The 25,566-nt window shown below is 29.3% G+C and overlaps 1 protein-coding gene across 1 annotated transcript in view; it reads left to right on the forward strand.

The window, feature by feature from the left end:
- The first annotated feature begins 8,787 nt into the window (after positions 1–8,787).
- The window catches only part of LOC101895547 (circadian clock-controlled protein daywake), a 150,206-nt gene continuing 133,427 nt past the window's right edge, over positions 8,788–25,566 (forward strand). The window contains exon 1 of the mRNA XM_059129449.1: positions 8,788–8,911. Within this exon, the coding sequence (XP_058985432.1) occupies positions 8,788–8,911 (124 nt within the window). The remainder of the gene's footprint in view (positions 8,912–25,566) is intronic.

A 25,566-nucleotide genomic window follows, 5' to 3' on the forward strand; every position in this document is an offset into this window, starting at 1 on the left:
AAAACTCTAAATAATCGACTTTTGATGGTCTCTCAGAATTTTTTTTTTTAAATTGCGCTTTAAAAAATTTCAAAATCGATTCTTTAATGTATACAGGGTAATGAAAAGTAATCTATAAAAAATATGTAGATTTGAAGATTCTTTAAAAAAATATTTTGAAAATTATATGAAGCCCTGATGGTCCTTTGAAAAATATTCTGAAAAAAATTCGTTTGAAAGTCATTTGTTTCTTGAAAAATATTCTGAAAAAATTGAAGTTTGGAAAATGATAAAAAAAAAAATTGAAAAAAATCAGATTTGAGTAAAATTCTTTAAAATTCCATGTCGATACATTGCCAAAATTTTCTTTAAAAGAATCACGTTTGTACTTGGGAAAACTGTCCTTTGGAAAATATTTCCAATTTTGAAATTCTAATGGCTCTCCTAAAAAATCTTTAAATAATCGACTTTTGATGGTCTCTCAGATTTTTTTTTTTTTTGAAATTGCGCTTTAAAAAAAAATTTCAAAATCGATTTTTCAATGTATACAAGGTAATGAAAAGTAATCTATAAAAAATATGAAGCTTTGAAGATTCTTTGAAAAATATCTTAAAAATAATATGAAGCCCTGATGGTCCTTTGAAAAATATTCTGAAAAAAATTCGTTTGAAAGTCATTTGTTTCTTGAAAAATATTCTGAAAAAATTGAAGTTTGGAAATTGATAAAAAAAAAAAATTGAAAAAAATCAGATTTGAGTAAAATTCTTTAAAATTCCATGTCGATACATTGCCAAAATTTTCTTTAAAAGAATCACGTTTGTACTTGGGAAAACTGTCCTTTGGAAAATATTTCCAATTTTGAAATTCTAATGGCTCTCCTAAAAAATCTTTAAATAATCGACTTTTGATGGTCTCTCAGATTTTTTTTTTTTTTTGAAATTGCGCTTTAAAAAAAAATTTCAAAATCGATTTTTCAATGTATACAAGGTAATGAAAAGTAATCTATAAAAAATATGAAGCTTTGAAGATTCTTTGAAAAATATCTTAAAAATAATATGAAGCCCTGATGGTCCTTTGAAAAATATTCTGAAAAAAATTCGTTTGAAAGTCATTTGTTTCTTGAAAAATATTCTGAAAAAAATTGAAGTTTGGAAATTGATAAAAAAAAAAATTGAAAAAAATCAGATTTAAGTAAAATTCTTTAAAATTCCATGTCGATACATTGCCAAAATTTTCTTTAAAAGAATCACGTTTGTACTTGGGAAAACTGTCCTTTGGAAAATATTTCCAATTTTGAAATTCTAATGGCTCTCCTAAAAAATCTTTAAATAATCGACTTTTGATGGTCTCTCAGATTTTTTTTTTTTTTGAAATTGCGCTTTAAAAAAAAATTTCAAAATCGATTTTTCAATGTATACAAGGTAATGAAAAGTAATCTATAAAAAATATGAAGCTTTGAAGATTCTTTGAAAAATATCTTAAAAATAATATGAAGCCCTGATGGTCCTTTGAAAAATATTCTGAAAAAAATTCGTTTGAAAGTCATTTGTTTCTTGAAAAATATTCTGAAAAAATTGAAGTTTGGAAATTGATAAAAAAAAAAAAATTGAAAAAAATCAGATTTGAGTAAAATTCTTTAAAATTCCATGTCGATACATTGCCAAAATTTTCTTTAAAAGAATCACGTTTGTACTTGGGAAAACTGTCCTTTGGAAAATATTTCCAATTTTGGAAATTCTAATGGTTATCCTAAAAAAAAACTTTAAATAATCGACTTTTGATGGTCTCTCAGAATTTTTTTTAAAAAAATGCGCTTTAAAAAAATTTCAAAATCGATTCTTCAATGTATACAGGGTAATGACAAGTAATCTATAAAAAATATGTAGATTTGAAGATTCTTTGAAAAATATCTTAAAAATAATATGAAGCCCTGATGGTCCTTTGACAATTATTCTGAAAGAATCCAGGTTCCTTTGAAAATTATTCTGAAAATTAATTCATTTGAAAGTCATTGGTTTCTTAAAAAATATTCTGAAAAAAAATTCAAGTTTGGAAATCTAATGATTGATAAGAAAAATTCTAAAAAATTTAGATTTGAGTATAATTCTTTAAAATTCCATATCGATACATTGACAAAATTTTCTTTAAAAGAATCACGTTCGTCCTTGGAAAAATTGTCCTTTAGAATATATTTCCAATTTTGAAATTCTAATGGCTCTCCTAAAAAAATCTTTTGAATAATCGACTTTGATGGTCTCTCATAATTTTTGAAAAAATTGCTTTTTAAAAAAATCTAAATCGATAGACCTGTTTTTCATCGTACTCCTAAAATGCTTTCCATTATTTCACCCTCCTCGTTTTGTCTTCGCCTTTTTGTCCTTTTGCCCGACATCACACGTCCATTGCAAGCAACTGTTTTCAAGTTACCCGACATTCCGGTATTTTGACAATGGTCCTTAAATTGTCGGTATTTTGTATAAAATACAGACAGCTGTGCGTGCGTGTGCGGGTGTGTCCCCTGTGTCCGGTGCTTAATTATTTGCATATGATTTGACTTTATGACCAATAAACCTGTTAAAAAGAAGGTAGGTGAGGCATGCAAGGAAGCTGTTCTCCTTTGTCAAAAGAGACAGTCATTATCTCTGGCTTGCCAGGCGTTGGCACACACACACACATGGGGACAGAGAGAGAGAGAGAGAGAGAGAGGGAGAAAAAAACTGCCACCACATACCAGGGCTTTGTAATACCTTAAATCCTTAGATACATGGGTGGGTGAAGGATGGCACGTGTGTTGGCTGCTTTCGTTAACTTGATTGTTGCTGACCCTCAGCCCACCTCTCCCATGATGCCCTGCTAGCTTTAAGACATAATTGTTAATGATGATTAGATTCAATTTAAGGCATCATTAGAAATATCACACACTTTGGCTACCCAACAACGTTGCCAGGTTGTCAACGTCATGACGGGAGCTCTCGCCCGCTCATCATCATCATGGCCACAACAATGCCCAACACCAAACTTCATGGCCAGAAAGGGGCGGCAGAGGTATTCTAATTTGAAAGTGGCCTATGAAAGGTTGTGGTTCGGGGGAGCAGGAGAATGAAATGAATGGCACCCCAACAAGACACCCACACAGGACACAGGCAGCTTGTCAAGGTGTGCAAATGTATTCAACGATAATTTACCCCCACACCTGCACTCAGCCTTCCCCGGTGTTCCTCCTCATCACCATCCTCATCACCGCATAGATCTTGTGCGTTTTGCATGCATTAGCAGTTATGGTCAGTTCATTTTGTCCAACCAACCGACTTTGTTAGCTGCTGGCAGCCATTTGTTCTTACTTCCCTTCTTCTTCCGCTTTTGGCCTTTCTTTCCGCCTTTGGTTGGTGGTTGTGGTGTTGAAAATTTATGCCTTTTGTTACAGTTCGTACACTTTGAGCAATTTGTTTCGTCACAAATGACCTCTGGGGGTTATGGTTTGGTTAATTTTAGTGAAATTATCATTAAAGATGCTTCTGCTGCTGCTGCTGCTACTGTCCTGTGGCGATTTTGAACATGCATGCCATTGCAGCTATGCGGTCACAGAGCCTGCTTAACATGTCGATGTCACTCATTAAGGTAACATATTAGGAATATTAAATGCTGACTCAGGATAAATGCAAGGACTAGCGAGGATGGCGTTTTTGTTGAAGATATGTGAAGATATGGTTAGGGGGAGAAGGGAAAGGATTAAATCAAGGGCCACCAGAGACACAGATTTTAGATTTTTGCAAAGGTAAATTTTTTAATAATAATTTTTAATAAATACCAACATATCGTGGATATTTTGAAAATATTTTCGAAGCATCCACGAGACATCATTTTTTGTGAATATTTTTCGAGGACTTACAAAAAGTGAATTTAAAAAAATGTGCATTATTTGCAGAGGCCTATAAAATGAGAATATAAACAACATTTTATGGAATACTTTCTCAAAGACCATCAGAGCTAGGGTTAAAAAATATTATTTCGTAGATCTACATCAAAAAAAAAGTGGATTAAAAAGAAATATTTTTTTTTTCAAAAAATCAAAAGAAAAAAAAAGTGAAAAACATATGAAAACATATTTTTTAATTAACCAAAAAAAACCTGGATTTTTAACAATTATTTTTTCAAAAAATATGTTTAAAAAATCCACATTGTTTTGATTTTATTAAATTAATTTTTTTAAAGAGTAAAAACAATTTTAATTTTTTTAAAAAATCTTCATTCAAAGAATCAAAAAAAAAAGTGGATTTTTAAAAAATATCTTTTCAAAAAATATGTTTAAAAAAAATACAGTTTTTTTTTAAATTATTTTTTAAAGAATAAAAAGAATTTTAATTTTTTAAAAAATCTTTCAAAGAATCAAAAAACGTAGATTTTTAAAAAATATTTTTTCAAAAAATCAAAAAAAAAATTGGATTTTTAAAACAAATTTTTTTCAATAAATCAAATAGAAAATAAAAATAAAAAAGTTGATTTTTAAAACATTTTTTTCAATAAATCAAGAAAAAAAAAACAAAAAATAAGTTGATTTTTAAAACATATTTTTCAATAAATCAAAAAAACGTGGATTTTTAACAAATATTTTTTCAAAAAATATCTTTTAAAAATCAAGGTTTTTTAATTATTTTTTAAGGAATAACAACAATTTTAATTTTTTAACAAATCTTTCAAAGAATCGATAAGACGTGGATTTTTAAAAAATATCTTTTCAAAAATCAAGAAAAAACGTGGATTTTTAAAAAATATATTTTCAAAAATCAAGAAAAAACGTGGATTTTTAAAACATATTTTTCAATAAATCAAAAAGAAAATAAAAATAAAAAATTGATTTTTCAAACATATTTTTTCAATAAATCAAAAAGGAAATAAAAAAGTTAATTTTTAAAACATAATTTTTTCAATACATAAAAAAGCGTGGATTTTAAACAAATATTTTTTTAAAAAAATATGTTTTAAAAATCCACGTTTTTTTGATATTTTTAAATTATTTTTAAAGAATAAAAACAATTTTAATTTTTTAAAAAATCTTTTTTCAATGAATTAAAAAACGTGGATTTTTAAAAAATATCTTCTCAAAAAATAAAAGCGTGGATTTTTAAAAAATATCTTTTCAAAAAATAAAAAACGTGGATTTTTAAAACATATTTTTTTTAATAAATCAAAAAGAAAACCTGGAGTTAAAAAAAAATATTTTTTCAAAAAAAAAAAAAAAAAACAAAAAAACGTGAGAAATATTTTTTTCAAAATGTAAAAGGAACTTGGATTTTTCAAAAATATTTTTTCCAAAAAAATAAAAAAAGTAGGTTTTTCAAAAATATATTTTTCAAAAAATAAAAAAACTGGATTTTTCAAACATATTTTTATTTAAAGTAAAAAAAACTGGATTTTTCAAAAATATGTTTTAAAGAATAAAAACAAAACTTTGTCAAAGAATCAAAACAAAATGTCCAACTTTGAATGCCCTCCGCCGTTTGGAACGAATTTGGCAATTTAAAAAAATAAATAAATCCGTTAAAAATTCTGTTAAAATCTTAAAAATACCGAATGAAGCCGTATGTATACGATGACGTGGACCTGCATAGGCAACTTTTGTTCTAAGCCATTACAATACACAAATGCCAAACTTAAAAAAAAAATCGGTGAACAATGTAACTAAAATCATCAAAATACCGAATATCGGGAGGTGTCATAAGCTGTAGTATCCATTACGAACTTTAAATACCAAATTTGAAACAATTCCGGTGAATTATGTCGCTAAAATCGTCAAAATACCGATTATACGGAGGTACCTTTATATGGAGGCTATGCCAAAATCTTGGCCTGCTAAGACAATTTTTATATCATAGGCTGTAGTATCCATTACGAACTTTAAATACCAAATTTGAAACAATTCCGTTGAATAATGTCGTTGAAATCATCAAAGTACAGAATATCGGGAGGTACCGTTATATGGGGGCTATACGAAGACGTGGACCTACATAGCCCATTTTCAATACCAAAAATCTTACAGACATAATACACGTTTGAGTAAAATTTTATCAACCTACTTCATTTCGTTCGGAAGCTAGAGTGATTTCCACAGACGGACAGACGAACGGACATTGGTACATCGACATGGGTCTTAAATGTATATTTCGAAGTGTTACTATGGTGGAGGGTATAATAAAGTGCAGAATTGCCTCAAATTTGATGTTGACGTCTTTGATGGTAACTGGAATTGATATTTGAGATGATCCAATATTATCTCAATGTGTACTAAAATTGTACGAAAAGTACTGAATAGTACGATATTTGGTATTGGGTGAAAGAATACAGTTGAAAACATGGAATTGAATATTTAGATTACTGATGGTATCTTTGTTTGAGATTTGGCGGTGGCGGTGAGGAATGCGTCATATATTTGTATGAAAAGTACTAAATGCTACTAAATTTGGTACTGGATGAAGAGATAGATCTGGAATTCCTAAATATTATTTTGAGTTCTCTGTTGGTGTATGGAGCAATTGGCTGGTTTTGGATATGTGTACTATTTTGTACTAAATTTAATAGCGATGTTAATTATAAATGCCGGAAATTTGTTATGGAGGTCACTTTTGGTATCTGCGGTTGGCACATAGAGGTTGTTTTTAAAATGAGACCTATAACTGTTCGAAAAGTACTAAATTGAACTGAATTTGGTGTTTTGTGAATGAATGGAGCTGATACCGTAAAGTTTTTAACGCTTTAGAACGTTTTCTCATATGAGTACTAAAATTATACGAACAGTACTAAATGTTACTAAATTTGGTGTTGAGAGAATGTATAGAGCTGGAATTCTGAAATTGCCGTACACATGAGAATACACTTCTTTTCAGTTGCAGTTTTTAGCTCTAACCGTTCACATGATGCCAAAATGTATCCAAATGTAATACATTTTAGTAGGTTTCGTACACTTATGGTAAGAAGTTCCAAAACCCCTTATGTACATCTATCATAAACTTCATCAGTGACCCTCGTTCCAAATTTAAGAGTTCTAGCACTACTGCTTCCTCAAATACAAAAGGTACCATTTAAGTACCTGTTATTACTTTTCGTACCGTTCCAGTACAAGTTTCCAAAAACCAGCCTTATCTGACCTCTTCGGACCAAGAGTGACGTCCACCCGAAATTTCAAGATTCTAGCTTCTGCCGTTTCGTCTGGACGTTGATGAATTTTTAAGTCAGCCAGTCAGTCAATTACTTTATACTTCCATTAATATAGATTTTTTTTTACGAAGAATAATACTTTTTTTAAAATATTCCTTCAAAATACTACTCTGATAGCCCTAAGGATCCTTGAGGACATATTCTGTACACAGAAATTTTATATCTTTTATGAGTTTATTTTATACCCTACACCACAAGTTGGTCAGGGTATTATGTCATTGTGCATTTGTTTGTAACAGGCAGAAGGAAACGAGATAGACCCATAGTTCCTTTTGATGATCAGCATAGAATCACTTTCTGAGTTGATTTATGCATGTCCGTCCGTCCGTCTGTCCGTCCGTCTGTCCATGTATTTTTGTAAACAAAGTACAGGTCGCATTTATTGCCCGATCCAGATAAAATTTTGCAAAGATCTTTTGTTTGGCATAAGGACGAACCCTATTGAAATTGGAGATAATCGGTCAAAATTTAGATATAGCTCCCATATATATCTTCGTCCGATTTGCCTTTTATTGTGCACCAAACGTGTAATATCAGCCCGAATTGTGTGGAATTTTGCATATACACCCAAATTAGGCCTGAAAATATGTATGCCAAATTTGATCGAAATCGGTTCAGATATAGCTATAGCTTCCATATATATTGTTCATCCGATTTGTTATTTTTGTCCTCCGCAGCCGTAATATGCACTCTGTAACAACAATATTTGGGGAAATATATCAAATACATCTCAGAAATACATTTCCTAAATTTTATTGAGATCGGTTCAGATTTGGATATAGCTCCCATATATAACTTCGTCCGATTTACCTTTGATTGTGCACCAAACCTCTAATATTTGCCCAAATGGGATGAAATTTGGCACTTACAACCGAATTTAGTCTAGAAGCTAGTATGTCAAATTTGGTGAAGATCGGTTGAGATATAGCTATAGCTCCCATATATACTGTTCATCCGATTTGAAATATTTGTTACCCACAGCCGTAATATGCACTCCGTAACAAAGATATTCAGGGAAATATATCAAATACAGTTCAGAAATATCTTTGCCAAATTGTATCGAGATCGGTTCAGATTTGGATATAGCTCCCATATATATCTTTATCCGATTTCAAATTAATTGTGCATCAAATGGGCAATGCAAGTCCGAATTTAACAGATACAAATGCTTCGGCATATTTAGGCCTTTGAACTTTAAATTATAATTATAATCATAGCGTGTATGATTGAATTCTCCCATAAAAACTTTTAATTTTTATGCGGAACTCTACTAAATTAGCAAAGTGGTGTAGGGTATCATATAGTCGGCCTCGCCCGACTTTCTTTACTGGTTTATGTTGAAATACTTTTAGAAAGAGTTTCGAAGGATGTCCTTTAAAATAAACATTCATTAACTCTGAAACTCCTTTCCCTGAACGAGAATACCCCCTAAAAATTCATTACACCCCCTACCACCATTTGTTTCCTTCACAGTCTTAACATGACATGTTACAAAACCCATTTTGGTTGATGTTAAATAAAACTTATGTTTTGCATTGTTCAAAATGATGACAATTTATCACGGCGACACTTTCATTTAATGTTCACGGCCCGCCAATGGAGACAACAACCACCAAACAACAACAACAGCCAACAATGTCTTTGTTATGGCTGCAACAAAACAACACCGACACCGAAACATTGATAAGAACGCAAACAATGCTCGCTGTTGCGCCGTATGGTATGCTTTGCATTTTTTGCGCCTTGTTGTTTGACATTAATTTAGCGCCTAAATTAATTGCTCAGCAAGACAAGCAATTTTTGGCTAGAAGACTCCATTGTGCTTTGTCGTGGCATATATCAAGGCTGTCGCGCTTAATTTCCCTATCTGCAATCAAAATTCCACCGTTTACTGTTTGGCGAAAATTTACTACAAATAATTACTTTGCACGCAACGAGTTTGTAAATAAATGAATGAATGAATGAAAGGGGGGGGGGGGGGGTTTCATTAAGGGAAATAGCATATCAGATTCAGAGATACTTCTTTCGTCATGGGGGCCTAATCATATGTGCAAAAGCAAGTCGGATTTGCCGACACATACATACCCTCACCCAATGTTCGATTATTTAAATATATTTCGACTTCTGTTCTGATTATTCAAATTGTTGACCCTCTATAGAGTAGGTTTCGAAGGAATGGACCAATATTGACCATTTCGTATCGGACCTAAATAAATAAGATATAAATGTTGCGACGTGCCAGGTTTGGACTATATCGACCACTTCCTTCACTTTATATGACATATGTGATAATTTCTACAAAATGTTAAAAGGCGCGTGAGGTATTTCATTTTCACACTTCATCTAATTGAGATAAAAATATTGGTGTGGGCAAAATTACAAAACAATCGAAATTTTTATATCCAATTCTATGCGAAATCACAATTTCCATATTCATCTCAGGTTTCTAGTTGAGAGAAATACTTCGATGTAGCAAGTTGCTGAGAATCGCTGACCCTTTGCTTGTAACCCTTTGTGAGTGAGGTGCCAGAAAGGGTTCGCAGATATATATCAACTTCACAACAGATTTTGTGTTAGCAAAAATGTTTATGTGTATGAAACTTGAAGAGAGCGTAATATGCTTTCTTTGAGCGTTTTGTTACTCAAAGTCTTGAACCCTATGTATGGGAGGTGTCAGAAGTAATGGCCCGATCTATACCATATATATAATAGATCTTGCGTTGTTGAATATATTGAGATATACCAAGTCCGAATGGAATCGGATGTTAATTTAAAAATCCAAATCTCTTTGATAAATTCTTTAAAAGTCCACGATTTTGGAGACCCTGAGAATAATTCTTGAAAAATCCACGGTCCTTGTTCTGAAAAAAAAAAAAATAAATAAATAAATAATAATCCAGGTGCACATAGACCTTTTCTTAAAAATTTCACCATTATTGGTCGCTGAGAATAATATTTAAAATAATAAAAAAATTATGGGTCTCTAAGTAAAATTATTTAAAAAATCACGATTATGTGTCCCTAAAAGTAATTCGTGAAAAATTCATGGTTATTAGTCTGTGAAAAATAAATCCAAGACAATGGAAAAAAATTCTTTAAAAATCCGTGATTATGGATGATCCCTGAGAATAATTCTTGAAAAAATGCATTGTTATTGTTCTGTGAAAAATAAATCCATGATCAAAAATTCTTTAAAAATCCACGATTATGGGTCCCTGAGAATATTTCTTAAAAATCAATGATTATTGGTCAATGAAAAATAAATTAAAGACTATGGGTCCTTGAGAATATTTCTTAAAAATCTATGATTATTGTTCTGTGAAAAAAATCCAAGACTATGGGTCCCTAAGAAAAAAATCTTTAAAAATCCACAATTATAGGTCCCTGAAAAAATGTCCACGATTACTGGTCTGTGAAAAATAAATCCAAGACTATGGGTATGGAGAGAAAATTTTTAAAACTCCACGATTACTAGTCTGTGAAAAATAAATCCAAAATTATGGGTATCGAGAAATTTTTTTTAAAAAATCTATGATTATAGGTCCCTGAAAAAAATTCTTAAAAAATCCACGATTATAGGTCCCTGAAAAAAATCTTTAAAAATCCACGATTATAGGTCCCTGAAAAAATTCTTAAAAAATCCACAATTATAGGTCCCTGAGAAAAATTCTTAAAAAATCCACGATTATAGGTCCCTGAAAAAAATCTTTAAAAATCCACGATTATAGGTCCCTGAAAAAATTCTTAAAAAATCCACAATTATAGGTCCCTGAGAAAAATTCTTTAAAAATCCACGATTATAGATCCCTGAAAACATTCTTTAAAAATCCACCATTATAGGTCCTTTGAAAAATATTCTTAAAAAATCCACGATTATAGGTCCCTGAAAAAATTCTTAAAAAATCCACAATTATTGGTCCCTGAGAAAAATTATTTTAAACATCCACGATTATGCGTCCCTGAGAAAAATTCTTTAAAAATCCACGATTATAGATCCCTGAGAGAAATTCTTTAAATATCCACGATTATAGGTCCCTGAGAAAAATTCTTTAAAAATCAACTATTATAGGTCCCTGAGAAAAATTCTTTAAAAATCCACGATTATAGGTCCCTGAGAAAAATTCTTTACAAATCCACGATTATAGGTCCCTGAGAAAAATTCTTTAAGAATCCACGATTATAGGTCCCTGAAAAAATTCTTTAAAAATCCACGATTATAGGTCCCTGAAAAAAATTCTTAAAAAATCCACGATTATAGGTCCCTGAGAAAAATTCGTTAAAAATCCACGATTATTGGTCCCTGAGAATAATTCTTAAAAAATTCATGATTATGTAGCCCTGAAAAAATTCTTTAAAAATCCACGATTATAGGTCCCTGAGAAAAATTCTTTAAAAATCCACGATCATTGGCCCCCGAAAAAATTCTTTAAAAATCCACTATTATAGGTCCTTGAAAAAATTCTTTAAATATCCACGATTATAGGTCCCTGAGAAAAGTGCTTTAAAAATCCACGATTATTGGTCACTGAGAAAAAATCTTTAAAAATCCACTATTATAGGTCCTTGAAAAAATTCTTTAATTATTTTTCAAAACTCCACGATGATGGGTCCTTGAGAATAATTCTTGAAAAACTGACGAGGATAATTATTGGTCTGGGTCCCTGAAAAATATTCTTAAATAGTCCCTAAAAAACATTAAAAAATACTATGAATATGGGTCCTCCACATTATTGGTCCTCCACAAATAATTTGTAAAAATCTTCCAATATTCTTCAAAAATCCGCGATTACGGGTCTATGAAAAATATTCTTTTAAACTACACGGCCATCGGTTCACGTCAAATATGATTTAAAAATTCATGAAGATTTTTTTTAAAAAATGGCTGTCTGAGAAATATTCTTGGAAAATCAAAATCATGGGTTCCTTAAAATTTTCTTAAAAAAATCCATGATTATGGGTCCCTGAGAAAACTTAGAAAATTTCCTTAAATAAGGAAAATATGATTTAAAAATTCATGAAGAATATTTTTAAAATGGGTATCTGGGAAATACTCTTTGAAAATCAAAATCATGGGTTCCTAAAAATGTTCATGAAAAATTCATGATTATGGGTCCCAGAGGAAAACTTAGAAAATTTCCTTAAATAACCATTATGTGTATTAAAAAAAATATTCATCAAAAATGCGAGATTATAGCCCCCGAAAAAATTCCTTTTTCGGGAATAACAGTACATTTTATCTTTTATCAAAAATTGAAATTAATTCCTCAATGGTTATTCTTCCATTTCTTCCAAACAATAGCAATGATGAAGTTTGAAAAATATTGCAAAAAAAATTAAAAAAGAAATTAATTATCAATTTCAAGAATAACATATTCACGTTATTAGTTCTCTTACATTTTCTCTCCCTTCCTCTCTCTCTCTCTCTCTCCCTTTTTTATCTACATTTCTGAAACATATTCCATTTTTGTTAATTTTTTTTATTTTTTCATTTGATAGCCATTCTTTTTCACATTTTTTAATTAAATTTAATTTGCCACACACAGAACTTTTTCTTTTTCGCCCACAAAAAAAATATATGGCCTTTCATAAATAATCTAAAGCATACTTTTAGGAACTTTGATAAATTTTGCTCTTCCTAAGACATATTAAATTAAATATGATTACAGGGGAAAAATTGCAGGCTTACCTAGACATAACGTAAATTATATTATGCTACAGCAGCAGCAGCAACAACAACAAAAGCCATCCTGCTGAAGTCATTCACAAGTGGTCATTGCAAAACCCACACACGTAGCCGAGAGGCCATGCAAGCGGAAAAATACCTACGCCATCTTTGCACTAACTTAGTTGGAAGAATTAATATGATTGGCTTTTGCGAGCAGAAGACAAGAAAGTAGAAGTCCGGACCAGAAAAAAAATCATCACGCCACAGAGGCTGAAGAAAAAAAAAACAGAACGCCACAAGAACCCGTATTTCTTCACATGTAGACATATCTCAGAGTTTTTCTGCTTACTTGGGCAAAATGCCAACTGAATTTTCTTCATTTTCAATGAAAGCAGATGTGCAGCGCAAAAAAAACACACACACACATACACAACTGAACTTTTGAAATGAAATATGAAAATGAAAAGAAAACGAAGAAGTGGAACCAAAAATAGATATAAAGTTCATTAAGGAAACATAGCCGGCTCTTGAGAGAGCAGAAAAAAAATGTGAGGAAACTAAACGAACTCATGGGCGACTAAAGATGATGTGTAAGTTATGATTATGTTGCCATCTAAGAACAGAAAAAGTCATACGTAAGTAGTTTTTCCATTACAACAAGCAACAACAACAGCAACGTATATCTCTTTTTTCCTTATAACGTTATGAACGAAAAGGAGGGGGCATGATTTTTATTTTATCTTACACCAGGCTTCCTTGAAAGCCAGGCAGTCAGGCTGGCAGTCAGTCACATGCTATGCATTGAAGTATGAAATTAAACAACGTCTAAAAATATGCTATCAAAATTGAAGTTGTTCGACAAAAAAAAAATATGTATGTGTGTGTGCATATAAATTCTCAAGCCATGCTAACACTTGGCCGGTAAAACAAGCTTGAAATCTGAGAAGTAATTGCCATACCATTACTAACAAAACAAGAACGAAAAACTATAGCATACCTTTGAGGTGCATGAATGCAAAGCATATTTTTTGGGTTGTAAAATTTTCTTCGTTTTTTCATTCTTTATTTTCCAATTTGAAGTTTATGAACTGAAGTTTTTTTTTTCGAGAAACAATTTTTCTCACAATTAAATTATGTTTGGGCATTCACCTGGACATAACATATTTTGGGGAATATGTGAATGTGGAAATAAAATTATTGGAAATTGTTATGGAAATGTTTAAGTGAAGCAAAGGTGTTTACATGTTCGATGTTCAAAAAGATCTAGGATTAAAAGATCCTGAAAAATGTCCAAGATATTGCTCTGAAGGTCCTTGAAAAAAAATTCTATTCCTTAAAAATCCAAGTTTATTGGCCTGAAGGTCCTTGAAATAATGTTCTTTAAAAATCCATGTTTATCTACATTCTAAAAATTCTGGTCCATCAAAACAAAAATTTCCAAATATTACATTTTTGCTTGTCTTTTAGTTCTTGAAAAAATATTCTTTAAAAAATCCACGATTATTGGTCTTTTAGTCCTTGAAAAAATATTCTTTAAAAACTCCACGATTATTGGTCTTTTAGTCCTTGAACAAATATTCTTTAAAAAATCCACGTTTATTGGTCGAAAGGTCTTTAGAAAAATATTCTTTAAAAAATCCACGTTTATTGGTCGAAAGGTCTTTAGAAAAATATTCTTTAAAAAATCCACGTTTATTGGTCGAAAGGTCTTTAGAAAAATATTCTTTAAAAAATCCACGTTTATTGGTCGAAAGGTCTTTAGAAAAATATTCTTTAAAAAATCCACGTTTATTGGTCGAAAGGTCTTTAGAAAAATATTCTTTAAAAAATCCACGTTTATTGGTCGAAAGGTCTTTAGAAAAATATTCTTTAAAAAATCCACGTTTATTGGTCGAAAGGTCTTTAGAAAAATATTCTTTAAAAAATCCACGTTTATTGGTCGAAAGGTCTTTAGAAAAATATTCTTTAAAAAATCCACGTTTATTGGTCGAAAGGTCTTTAGAAAAATATTCTTTAAAAAATCCACGTTTATTGGTCGAAAGGTCTTAAGAAAAATATTCTTTAAAAAATCCACGTTTATTGGTCAGTTAGTCCTTGAAAAAAATATTCTCTAAAAAAACACGTTTATTGGTTAGTTGGTCCTTGAAAAAATATTCTTTAAAAAATCCACGATTATTGGTCTTTTAGTCCTTGAAAAAATATTCTTTAAAAAATCCACGATTATTGGTCTTTTAGTCCTTGAAAAAATATTCTTTAAAAAATCCACGATTATTGGTCTTTTAGTCCTTGAAAAAATATTCTTTAAAAAATCCACGATTATTGATCTTTTAGTCCTTAAAAAATATTCTTAAAAAAATCCACGTTTATTGGTCTTTTAGTCCTTAAAAAATATTAAAAAAAAATCCACGTTAATTGGTCTTTTAGTCCTTGAAAAAATATTCTTTAAAAAATCCATGATTATTAATCATTTAGTCCTTGAAAAAATATTCTTTAAAAAATTCACGATAATTGGTCTTTTAGTCCTTAAAAAAATATTCTTTAAAAATCCACGTTTAATGGTCTAAAGGTCCTTGAAAAATTGTTCTTTAAAAATTCACGTTTATTGGTCTGAAGATCCTTGAAAAAATATTCTTTAAAAAGTCCACGTTAATGGGTCTGAAGGTCCTTGAAAAAATATTCTTTAAAAATCCACGTTTATTGGTCCAAAGGTCCTTAAAAAATATTTTTTTTTAAAATCAACGTTTATTGGACTGAAAAAATATTCTATAAAAATCCACGTTTATTGGTCTGAACTTCTTTGAAAAACTATTCTTTAGAAAATCCACGTTTATTGGCCTAAAGGTCCTTGAAAAAATCCACGTTTATTGGTCTAAAGGTCCTTGAAAAACATATTCTTTAAAAATCCATCTTATTGGGTCTGAAGGTCCTTGAAAAAAATATTCTTTACAAATCCACGTTTATTTGTCTGAAGGTCCTTGAAAAAATAATTTTTTAAAAATCCACGTCAAGTGGTCATTGAAAAAATATTCTTTAAAAAACCACGTTCAATGTCACATCAGGTTCTGATAATGGACCTTGAGAAAATATTCTTTAAATGCCACGTTTAAACCTGATGTGACAGGTCTTGAAAATGGTCCTTGAAAAAATTCGTTTGAAAGTCCAAGTTTCTTGCTCTAATAGTCTTGGAAAATATTCTTTTAAAATTCGGTTTTATTGGTCTGCCGTTAGTTGGAAAAATATTGGTCTGTTGGTCTGACGTTACTTGGAAAAATATTGGTCTGTTGGTCCTGGAAAAAATATTATTTAACAATCCATGATTATTGGTCTGAAGATCCTTGAAAAAATATTCCGTAAAGATCCACTTTTATTGGTCTGAAGGTCCTTGAAGGGTATTCTTTAAAAACATAAGTTTATTTGCTGAAGGTCCTTGAAAAATATTCTTTAAAAAATCTAAATTTATTGGTCCCTGAAAAAAATATATTTTAAAAGTCCAGGTTTATTGTCACTTCAGGTCCAGATGATGGTCCTTGGAATTTTTTCTTTAAAATCCAAGTTTGTTTGGTCTGATGATCCTTGAAAAAATCATTAAAAATCCATATTTATGTGCACGTATATGGATCCCTAAAAGTATGCTTTAAATATCCTCAAACATTTTACCTCTGTTGTTGAGTACGTATAAGTAATGACACCATTTATTCGCCACGTAAATCAGAATAAATAATTCTTGTATTTTGTGTTTCCAAAATTTCGTTTAAAAATTCCTAATTTTGAATTTCCTTAAATTTAAATACACTACTTTCCTCTAAAAATATCCAAACGATCGACCAACAACAATTTGACCTCTTGTGACCGTGTGTTCAATACTACACCAGCTGCCATATTGCAGTATAAACATGCGACCCTAGTTCATTTAGAATTTCAAACATTTTACAATAAGCACACACACACAGATATATGTGATATCACATACACATGCACTCTCTTGAACATTGTTGTACCAGCAGCAGCACCATCGACATACTTGAAGAAAATTCGGCATACCGTTCACTTGTATTAATAAACTCTCAACTCCGGCTGCACTTTAACCTTTCACATGTGCGGATCGAGTGCATGTTTTAGCTTGACTACATTCCTTTTTTTCTGCTCTCGCTTCGTTGAAAACATGTACAATACAATTTCGGTTATCGTATATTGAAATACATATATTGTTCGATATTAGTTAGAAATACATAATCACATACTTTCGCACTCAAACACACATACTTATACAACATGCCATATGAGAGGTGATTAGTTACTGCAGTTGTGACCAGTTGTTGAACTGAAAAATTGAACTGGGCACAAGAGATGTACACATACATATGTATATATATGTGTGTTTTTCGATTTCTTATTGGATTTGGATTATCGTCATATGAGTAATCGTTTGGAGGTTAGAACAGAAGCTGCGGAGAATATACAATTTATTAAAAAAAAATTTAAATCTTAGTTCAAGGTCCATTAAACGATCAGGAATCCTACTCGAAGTGTCATTTAAAAATATCCTGGAGAGTAATTCAAACTTTCTTTAAAAAAATATTAATAAAAATATTCTTAAAACTCCACGTCTATTGGTCTGATGGTCCTTGAAAAAATATTCTTTAAAAATCCAAGTTTATATTCACAACAGGTCCTTGAAAAAATATTCTTTAAAAATCCACGGTTATATTCACAACAGGTCCTTGAAAAAATATTCTTTAAAAATCCACGTTTATATTTACAACAGGTCCTTGAAGAGATATTCTTTAAAAATCCACGTTTATATTCACAACAGGTCCTTGAAAAAATATTCTTTAAAAATGCAGGTTTATATTCACAACAGGTCCTTGAAAAAATATTCTTTAAAAATGCACGTTTATTGGTCCGATGGTCCTTGAAAAAATATTATTTAAAAATCCACGTTTAATGGCCTAAAGGTCCTGGAAAAAATATTTTTTAAAAATCCACGTTTAGTGGTCTAAAGGTCCTTGAAAAAATATTTTTTAAAAATCCACGTTTATTGATCTAAAGGTCCTTGAAAAAATATTTTTTAAAAATCCACGTTTATTGGTCTGATGGTCCTTAAGAAAATATTCTTTAAAATCCACGTTTATTGGTCTGATGGTCCTTGAAAAAATATTTTTTAAAAATCCACGTTTATTGGTCTGATGGTCCTTAAGAAAATATTCTTTAAAATCCACGTTTATTGGTCTGATGGTCCTTGAAAAAAAATTCTTAAAAAAATCCACGTTAATTGGTCTGATGGTCCTTGAAAAAATATTCTTTAAAAATCCACGTTTAATGGTCTAAAGGTCCTTGAAAAAATATTTTTTAAAAGTCCACGTTTAATGGTCTAAAGGTCCTTGAAAAAATATTTTTAAAAAATCCACGTTTGTTGGTCTGATGGGCCTTGAAAAAATAATCTTTAAAAATCCACGTTTATTGGTCTGTGGGTCCTTGAAAAAATATTCTTTAAAAATCCACGTTTAATGGTCTAAAGGTCCTTGAAAAAATATTATTTAAAAATCCACATTTATTGGTCTGATGGTCCTTGAAAATATATTCTTTAAAAAATCCACGTTTATTGGTCTGAAGGCACTTGAGAAAATTTTCTTGAAAAAATATTCTTTGAAAATCCACGTTTATTAGTCTGATGGTCCTTGAAAAAATATTCTTTAAAAATCCACGTTTATTGGTCTGATGGTTCTAGAAAAAATATTCTTTAAAAACCATTATGATCGGTAAGAAATATTCTTTAAGGACTGTGTTAGTTCTTGCAAAATATTATTTCAAAAGTCGTTGACTATAGCTTTGATCGTCTTTGAAAAATATCCTTTCAGAGGAGTCTCTCAGACTATTTAAATGCCGTCTTTCCTACGTTTACTTCTGCTCAACTATCTAATATTCCTTTCAAAAATATCCACCATCTGTGAGGCGTTACTAATTAATTGCTACGCCATGTATTTATAGCCGAAACAATGTACAACAGTAATATTGTGTTCTGCTCGCTCTCGTATAAGTTGACAAAATAATTTTGCCTTGTACATGCCACATATATATTAACTGTAATTAAATTCCTGAGTAACGCTTAAATTCTCTGTGAGCACTTTGTTTCGGCCCGACTTGGCTCTGCTGCACTTTAATTCACCAAAAAAAAGTGTCACATTGAAACAAAAATTTTTAGTAGTAATTCCCATGATGAGAGGTGGTAATCATATGGAGGATTCAGATATGAGATATTCAAGGGGGAAATTGGAAACAAAACATTTTTGGGCTAGAAACCAGTAGAGAGTATATTTTAAAAAATTATGAAATTATTGTAGGTTTAATTCTGAACTCTCTCTAAAAAAAATAAAATATACTTAACTGATTAGTATTTTTTCTATAAATATGTTTGTTATTGGACATCGATGCGTATGAGTATTACCAATATTCATACGCCACATACAATAATTTCTTGTGCCTCAGCGCGTATGAGTAGTGTCAACACTCATACGCCACATACAATGACGTCATTTATAAGTGGAACTCTAATGAAATTAGAAAATAAATAAAGAGGAAGACATACTTAAGTTCAATTACGAAATTTTCCTCGAAGATCAATGTAAAAATATTAACATTTCTTAAATTAATTACTTTAGGTAAAAAAAATTCTTTAAAAAATCCACTTTTCTAAAATCCCTTTGAAAAAATATTCTTCAAAAATTGACGTCATTAAAATACCATGAAAAAAATATTCTTTACAAAACCCACATTTCTAAAATGCCTTGAAAATAATATTCTTTAAATAAACCACGTTTCTAAAATGCCTTATAAACATAGTCTCTAAAAAATCCAGGTTTCCAAAACGCTTTGCAAAAATATTCTTTAAAAAATCAATGTCTTTAATAGGTCCTAAAAATATTTTTAAAAATATTCTATAAAAAATCCACGTCTTTAATAGTTCCTAAAAATATTCTTTAAAAAATCCACGTGTTTAATAGTTCCTAAAAATATTCTTTAAAAAATCCACGTCTTTAATAGTTCCTAAAAATATTCTATAAAAAATCCACGTCTTTAATAGTTCCTAAAAATATTTTTAAAAATATTCTTTAAAAAATCCACGTCTTTAATAGTTCCTAAAAATATTCTTTAAAAAATCCACGTGTTTAATAGTTCCTAAAAATATTCTTTAAAAAATCCACGTCTTTAATAGTTCCTAAAAATATTCTATAAAAAATCCACGTCTTTAATAGTTCCTAAAAATATTTTTAAAAATATTCTTTAAAAAATCCACGTCTTTAATAGTTCCTAAAAATATTCTTTAAAAAATCCACGTCTTTTATAGTTCCTAAAAATATTCTTTAAAAAATTCACGTCTTTAATAGTTCCAAAAAATATTCTTTAAAAAATCCATGTCTTTAATAGTTCCAAAAAATATTCTTTAAAAAATCCACGTCTTTAATAGTTCCTAAAAATATTCTTTAAAAAATCCACGTCTTTAATAGTCCCTAAAAATATTATTTAAAAAATCCACGTCTTTAATAGTCCCTAAAAATATTATTTAAAAATCCACGTCTTTAATAGTCCCTAAAAATATTATTTAAAAAATCCACGTCTTTAATAGTCCCTAAAAATATTATTTAAAAAATCCACGTCTTTAGTAGTCCCTAAAAATATTATTTAAAAAATCCACGTCTTTAGTAGTCCCTAAAAATATTATTTAAAAAATCCACGTCTTTAATAGTCCCTAAAATATTATTTAAAAAATCCACGTCTTAATAGTCCCTAAAATATTATTAAAAAATCCACGTCTTTAATAGTCCCTAAAAATATTATTTAAAAAATCCACGTCTTTAATAGTCCCTAAAATATTATTTAAAAAATCCACGTCTTTAATAGTCCCTAAAAATATTATTTAAAAAATCCACGTCTTTAATAGTCCCTAAAAATATTATTTAAAAAATCCACGTCTTTAATAGTCCCTAAAAATATTATTTAAAAAATCCACGTCTTTAATAGTCCCTAAAAATATTATTTAAAAAATCCACGTCTTTAATAGTCCCTAAAAATATTATTTAAAAAATCCACGTCTTTAATAGTCCCTAAAAATATTATTTAAAAATCCACGTCTTTAATAGTCCCTAAAAATATTATTTAAAAAATCCACGTCTTTAATAGTCCCTAAAAATATTATTTAAAAAATCCACGTCTTTAATAGTCCCTAAAAATATTATTTAAAAAATCCACGTCTTTAATAGTCCCTAAAAATATTATTTAAAAAATCCACGTCTTTAATAGTCCCTAAAAATATTATTTAAAAAATCCACGTCTTTAATAGTCCCTAAAAATATTATTTAAAAAATCCACGTCTTTAATAGTCCCTAAAAATATTATTTAAAAAATCCACGTCTTTAATAGTCCCTAAAAATATTATTTAAAAAATCCACGTCTTTAATAGTCCCTAAAAATATTATTTAAAAAATCCACGTCTTTAATAGTCCCTAAAAATATTATTTAAAAAATCCACGTCTTTAATAGTCCCTAAAAATATTATTTAAAAAATCCACGTCTTTAATAGTCCCTAAAAATATTATTTAAAAAATCCACGTCTTTAATAGTCCCTAAAAATATTATTTAAAAAATCCACGTCTTTAATAGTCCCTAAAAATATTATTTAAAAAATCCACGTCTATAATAGTCCCTAAAAATATTATTTAAAAAATCCACGTCTTTAATAGTCCCTAAAATATTATTTAAAAAATCCACGTCTTTAATAGTCCCTAAAAATATTATTTAAAAAATCCACGTCTTTAATAGTCCCTAAAAATATTATTTAAAAAATCCACGTCTTTAATAGTCCCTAAAAATATTATTTAAAAATCCACGTCTTTTTAAAAATATTTTTTAAAAAAATCCACGTCAAGTATTCTTTTAAAAATTCACGTCTTTAATAGTTTTTAAAAATATTTTTTAAAAAAATCCACGTCAAGTATTCTTTTAAAAATTCACGTCTTTAATAGTTTTTAAAAATATTTTTTAAAAAAATCCACGTCAAGTATTTTTTTCAAAATCCACGTCTTTAATAGTTTTTAAAAATATTTTTTTAAAAAAATCCACGTCTTTAATAGTTTTTAAAAACATTCTTTAAAAAATCCTTTTATAAATCCCACGTCTGATAGTCTTTGAAAAATATTCTTTAAAAAATGCACAACTCAAAGTCGTTGAAAGATACTTTTTAAAAAGTTCATATTTTATAAAAAATACTTAATATATATTTTTTATAGATCCCACGTCTGATAGTCCCAAAATAATATTTTTTATAAATCCCACGTCTGATAGTCCTTGAAAAATAATTTTTATAAATCCCACGTCTGATAGTCCTTGAAAAATAATTTTTATAAATCCCACGTCTGATAGTCCTTGAATAATATTTTTTTTTAAATCCCACGTCTGATAGTCCTTGAAAAATATTTTTTATAAATCCAAAAATAATATATTTTTATAAATCCCACGTCTGATAATCCTTGAAAAATATTTGTTATAAATCCCACGTCTGATAGTCCTTGAAAAATATTTTTTATAAATTCCAAAATAATATTTTTTATAAATCCCACGTCTGATAGTCCTTGAAAAATATTTTTTATAAATCCCAAAATAATATTTTTTATAAATCCCACGTCTGATAGTCCTTCAAAAATATTTTTTATAAATCCAAAAATAATATATTTTTATAAATCCCACGTCTGATAATCCTTGAAAAATATTTGTTTAAATCCCACATCTGATAGTCCTTGAAAAATATTTCTTATAAATCCCACGTCTGATAGTCCTTGAAAAATATTTTTATAAATCCCACGTCTGATAGTCCTTGGAAAATATTTTTTATAAATCCCACGTCTGATAGTCCTTGAAAAATATTTTGTATAAATCTCTAATAGTCCTTTAAAATATTCTTGAAAAAATTCACATCTCAAATTCGTTGAAAGATACTTTTTAAAAATCCATATTTTATAAAAAATACTTAAAATATATATTTTATAGATCCCACGTCTGATAGTCCTTGAAAAATATTTCTTATAAATCCCACGTCTGATAGTCCTTGAAAAATATTTCTTATAAATCCCACGTCTGATAGTCCTTAAAAAAATTTTATAAATCCCACGTCTGATAGTCCTTGAAAAATATTCTTTACAAAAATCCACGTCTGATAGTTCATGAAAAATATTTTATATAAATACCACGTCTAATAGTCCTTGAAAAATATTTTTAATTAATCCCACGTCTCCAATAGTCCTTAAAAATATTCTTTAAAAAATTCACGTCTCTAATAGTCCTTAAAAAGTATTCTTTAAAATAATCCACGCCTCCAATAGCCCTTAAAAAATATTCTTCAAAATATCCACGTCTTTTATAGTCCTTAAAAATTATTTCTTAAAAAATATTCTCTAAAAAGTCGACGTCTGTAATAGTCCACAAAAAACATTATTTAAAAAATTCACGTTTCCAATAGTCCTTAAAAAATATTCTATTCAAAATTCACGTCTCTAATAGTCCTTAAAAATATTCTTTAACAAATCTATTTTTATTGTTTCTTAATAAAATATTTTTAAAAAAATCCGCGTCCATGAGAAAATATCCTTTTCAATCTACATTGTTTTGCTGATTTATTTCATTGGGAATGTCCCATATTCCATATCATCCCTATCTTTGTCAGTTTAATGTTACAAACATTGCCTCATCTATCCTGTCAGGAGTAAAGGAGCACACTCCTTTCAGGTGTGTGTTAATTTTTAATGAATCACAAAAATGTTTTCACACATGCTTCGCATTTCGTTAGTAATGCCATCAAAAAAAAAAGGATTCCTCCACTGGGGGGAATAAGTACCAAAAGTAACACACAGGGATTGAAATTGGTACAAACTACACAAACAGTGAAAAAAAGCAACAAGGATATTTTTTTTAGTTCTTTTAATAGGATTTTATTTTTTTCGGCTAGGGAAGAAAAAAGCAATGCTCCAAAGTAGGCAACAACATCCAATTGAAGTAAAACAAAAGCTGTGGAAAAGTAATTGAACTTAATTCGATTTTTTGAGGGATGGATTTTTTTGCTATTTTATTTGGTAGCCTCATCAAAAGAAATACCAGACGAAGGAGGCAAAAAAATGGCATGCCGAAAAAAATTTAATGCGGGCATAGAACTTCGAAGTGGTATTTGAACAGGTGCTAGGATTCCCGAAATATTTTTTTGGATTTTTTTTCTACCAAATATGAGAGGAATGTTAAGAAAAAAAAGCAAAAGAGCTTTGATGAAATTGATAGAATCAATCATTAGATTTTTTTATGGCTCTAATGATGGCATTGATTATTTTGCCAATCTCTTGCAGGACTTTGATCCTTAAATGTATTTTTCTTCCTGATAAAATTTTTAGAAAAAAAATATAAAGGCCAAATCATATCCTCCACACTCAGCCTCAATCTAAAACCTGCATATTTTGCCAAATATTTCTATTATCTACGCATTCTTTAAAACCATCATTATATTTAGAATTTATTTCGTTCGGGAAATCATTGAAGGATGACAAACAGGCGCTCGCACACACACACACACTCTCATTAAAATAAATACATTTCAATAAATACAACTAAACAAAAATTGACAACAATTTATTTAAGAGATCCAAGGGATTTGTCAGGATGAAATGATGACGCTGCTTAGGATTATAAAAGGACATGCTTTACGCATGTTGCTCACTTTTTTGTGTGTGCGACATTTAACAAGGAAATATTAAATTGTTGCGGAAAATGGGGGAAGGAAGGATAATCAAGATGTGGATTTAAAACAACAAAAAAACAAGGATTATCAAACGACAGGACTAGTAGACGTGGATTTTTTAAAAAATATTTGAAGGACTTTAAGACGTAGATTTTTTAAAAAAATATTTCAAGGACTATAAAACGTGGATCTTTACACAATATTTTTTAAGGACTATGAGAAGTGGATATTTTACAAAATATTTTTCAATGACTACATGACGTGGATTTTTTTAGGACTAAAAGACTTTGATTTTTAAAAAAAAATATTTTTCAAAGACTATAGAAGACATGATTTTTTTAAAACATATTTTCAAGGACTAAGGAGACTTGGATTTTTTAAAAAATATTTTTCAAGGACTATTGGAGGCGTGAATTTTTTAAAACATATTTTTCAAGGACTATTGGAGGCGTGGATTTTTTAAAAAAAATATTTTTAAAGAATTTGGAGGCGTGGATTTTTTAAAACATATTTTTCAAGGACTATTGGAGGCGTGGATTTTTAAAAAATATTTTTTAAGGACTGTCAGAGGCGTGGATTTTTAAAAAATATTTTTTAAGGACTATTGGAGGCGTGGATTTTTAAAAAATATTTTTTAAGGACTGTCAGAGGCGTGGATTTTTAAAAAATATTTTTTAAGGACTAATGGAGGGTGTAGATTTTTTAAAAAATATTTTTTAAGAACTAATGGACGGTGTAGATTTTTTAAAAAATATTTTTCAAAAACTATTGGAGGCGTGGATTTTTTAAAAAATATTTTTTAAGAACTATTGATGGCGATGATTTTTTAAAAAACATTCTTCAAGAACTACTGGAGGCGTGGATTTTTTAAAACATATTTTTCAAGAACTATTGGAGGCGTGGATTTTTTAAAAAATATTTTTCAAGAACTATTGGA

Source organism: Musca domestica, unplaced genomic scaffold (assembly GCF_030504385.1).
Source record: "Musca domestica strain aabys unplaced genomic scaffold, Musca_domestica.polishedcontigs.V.1.1 61, whole genome shotgun sequence".
Classification (NCBI taxonomy): Eukaryota; Metazoa; Arthropoda; class Insecta; order Diptera; family Muscidae; genus Musca; species Musca domestica.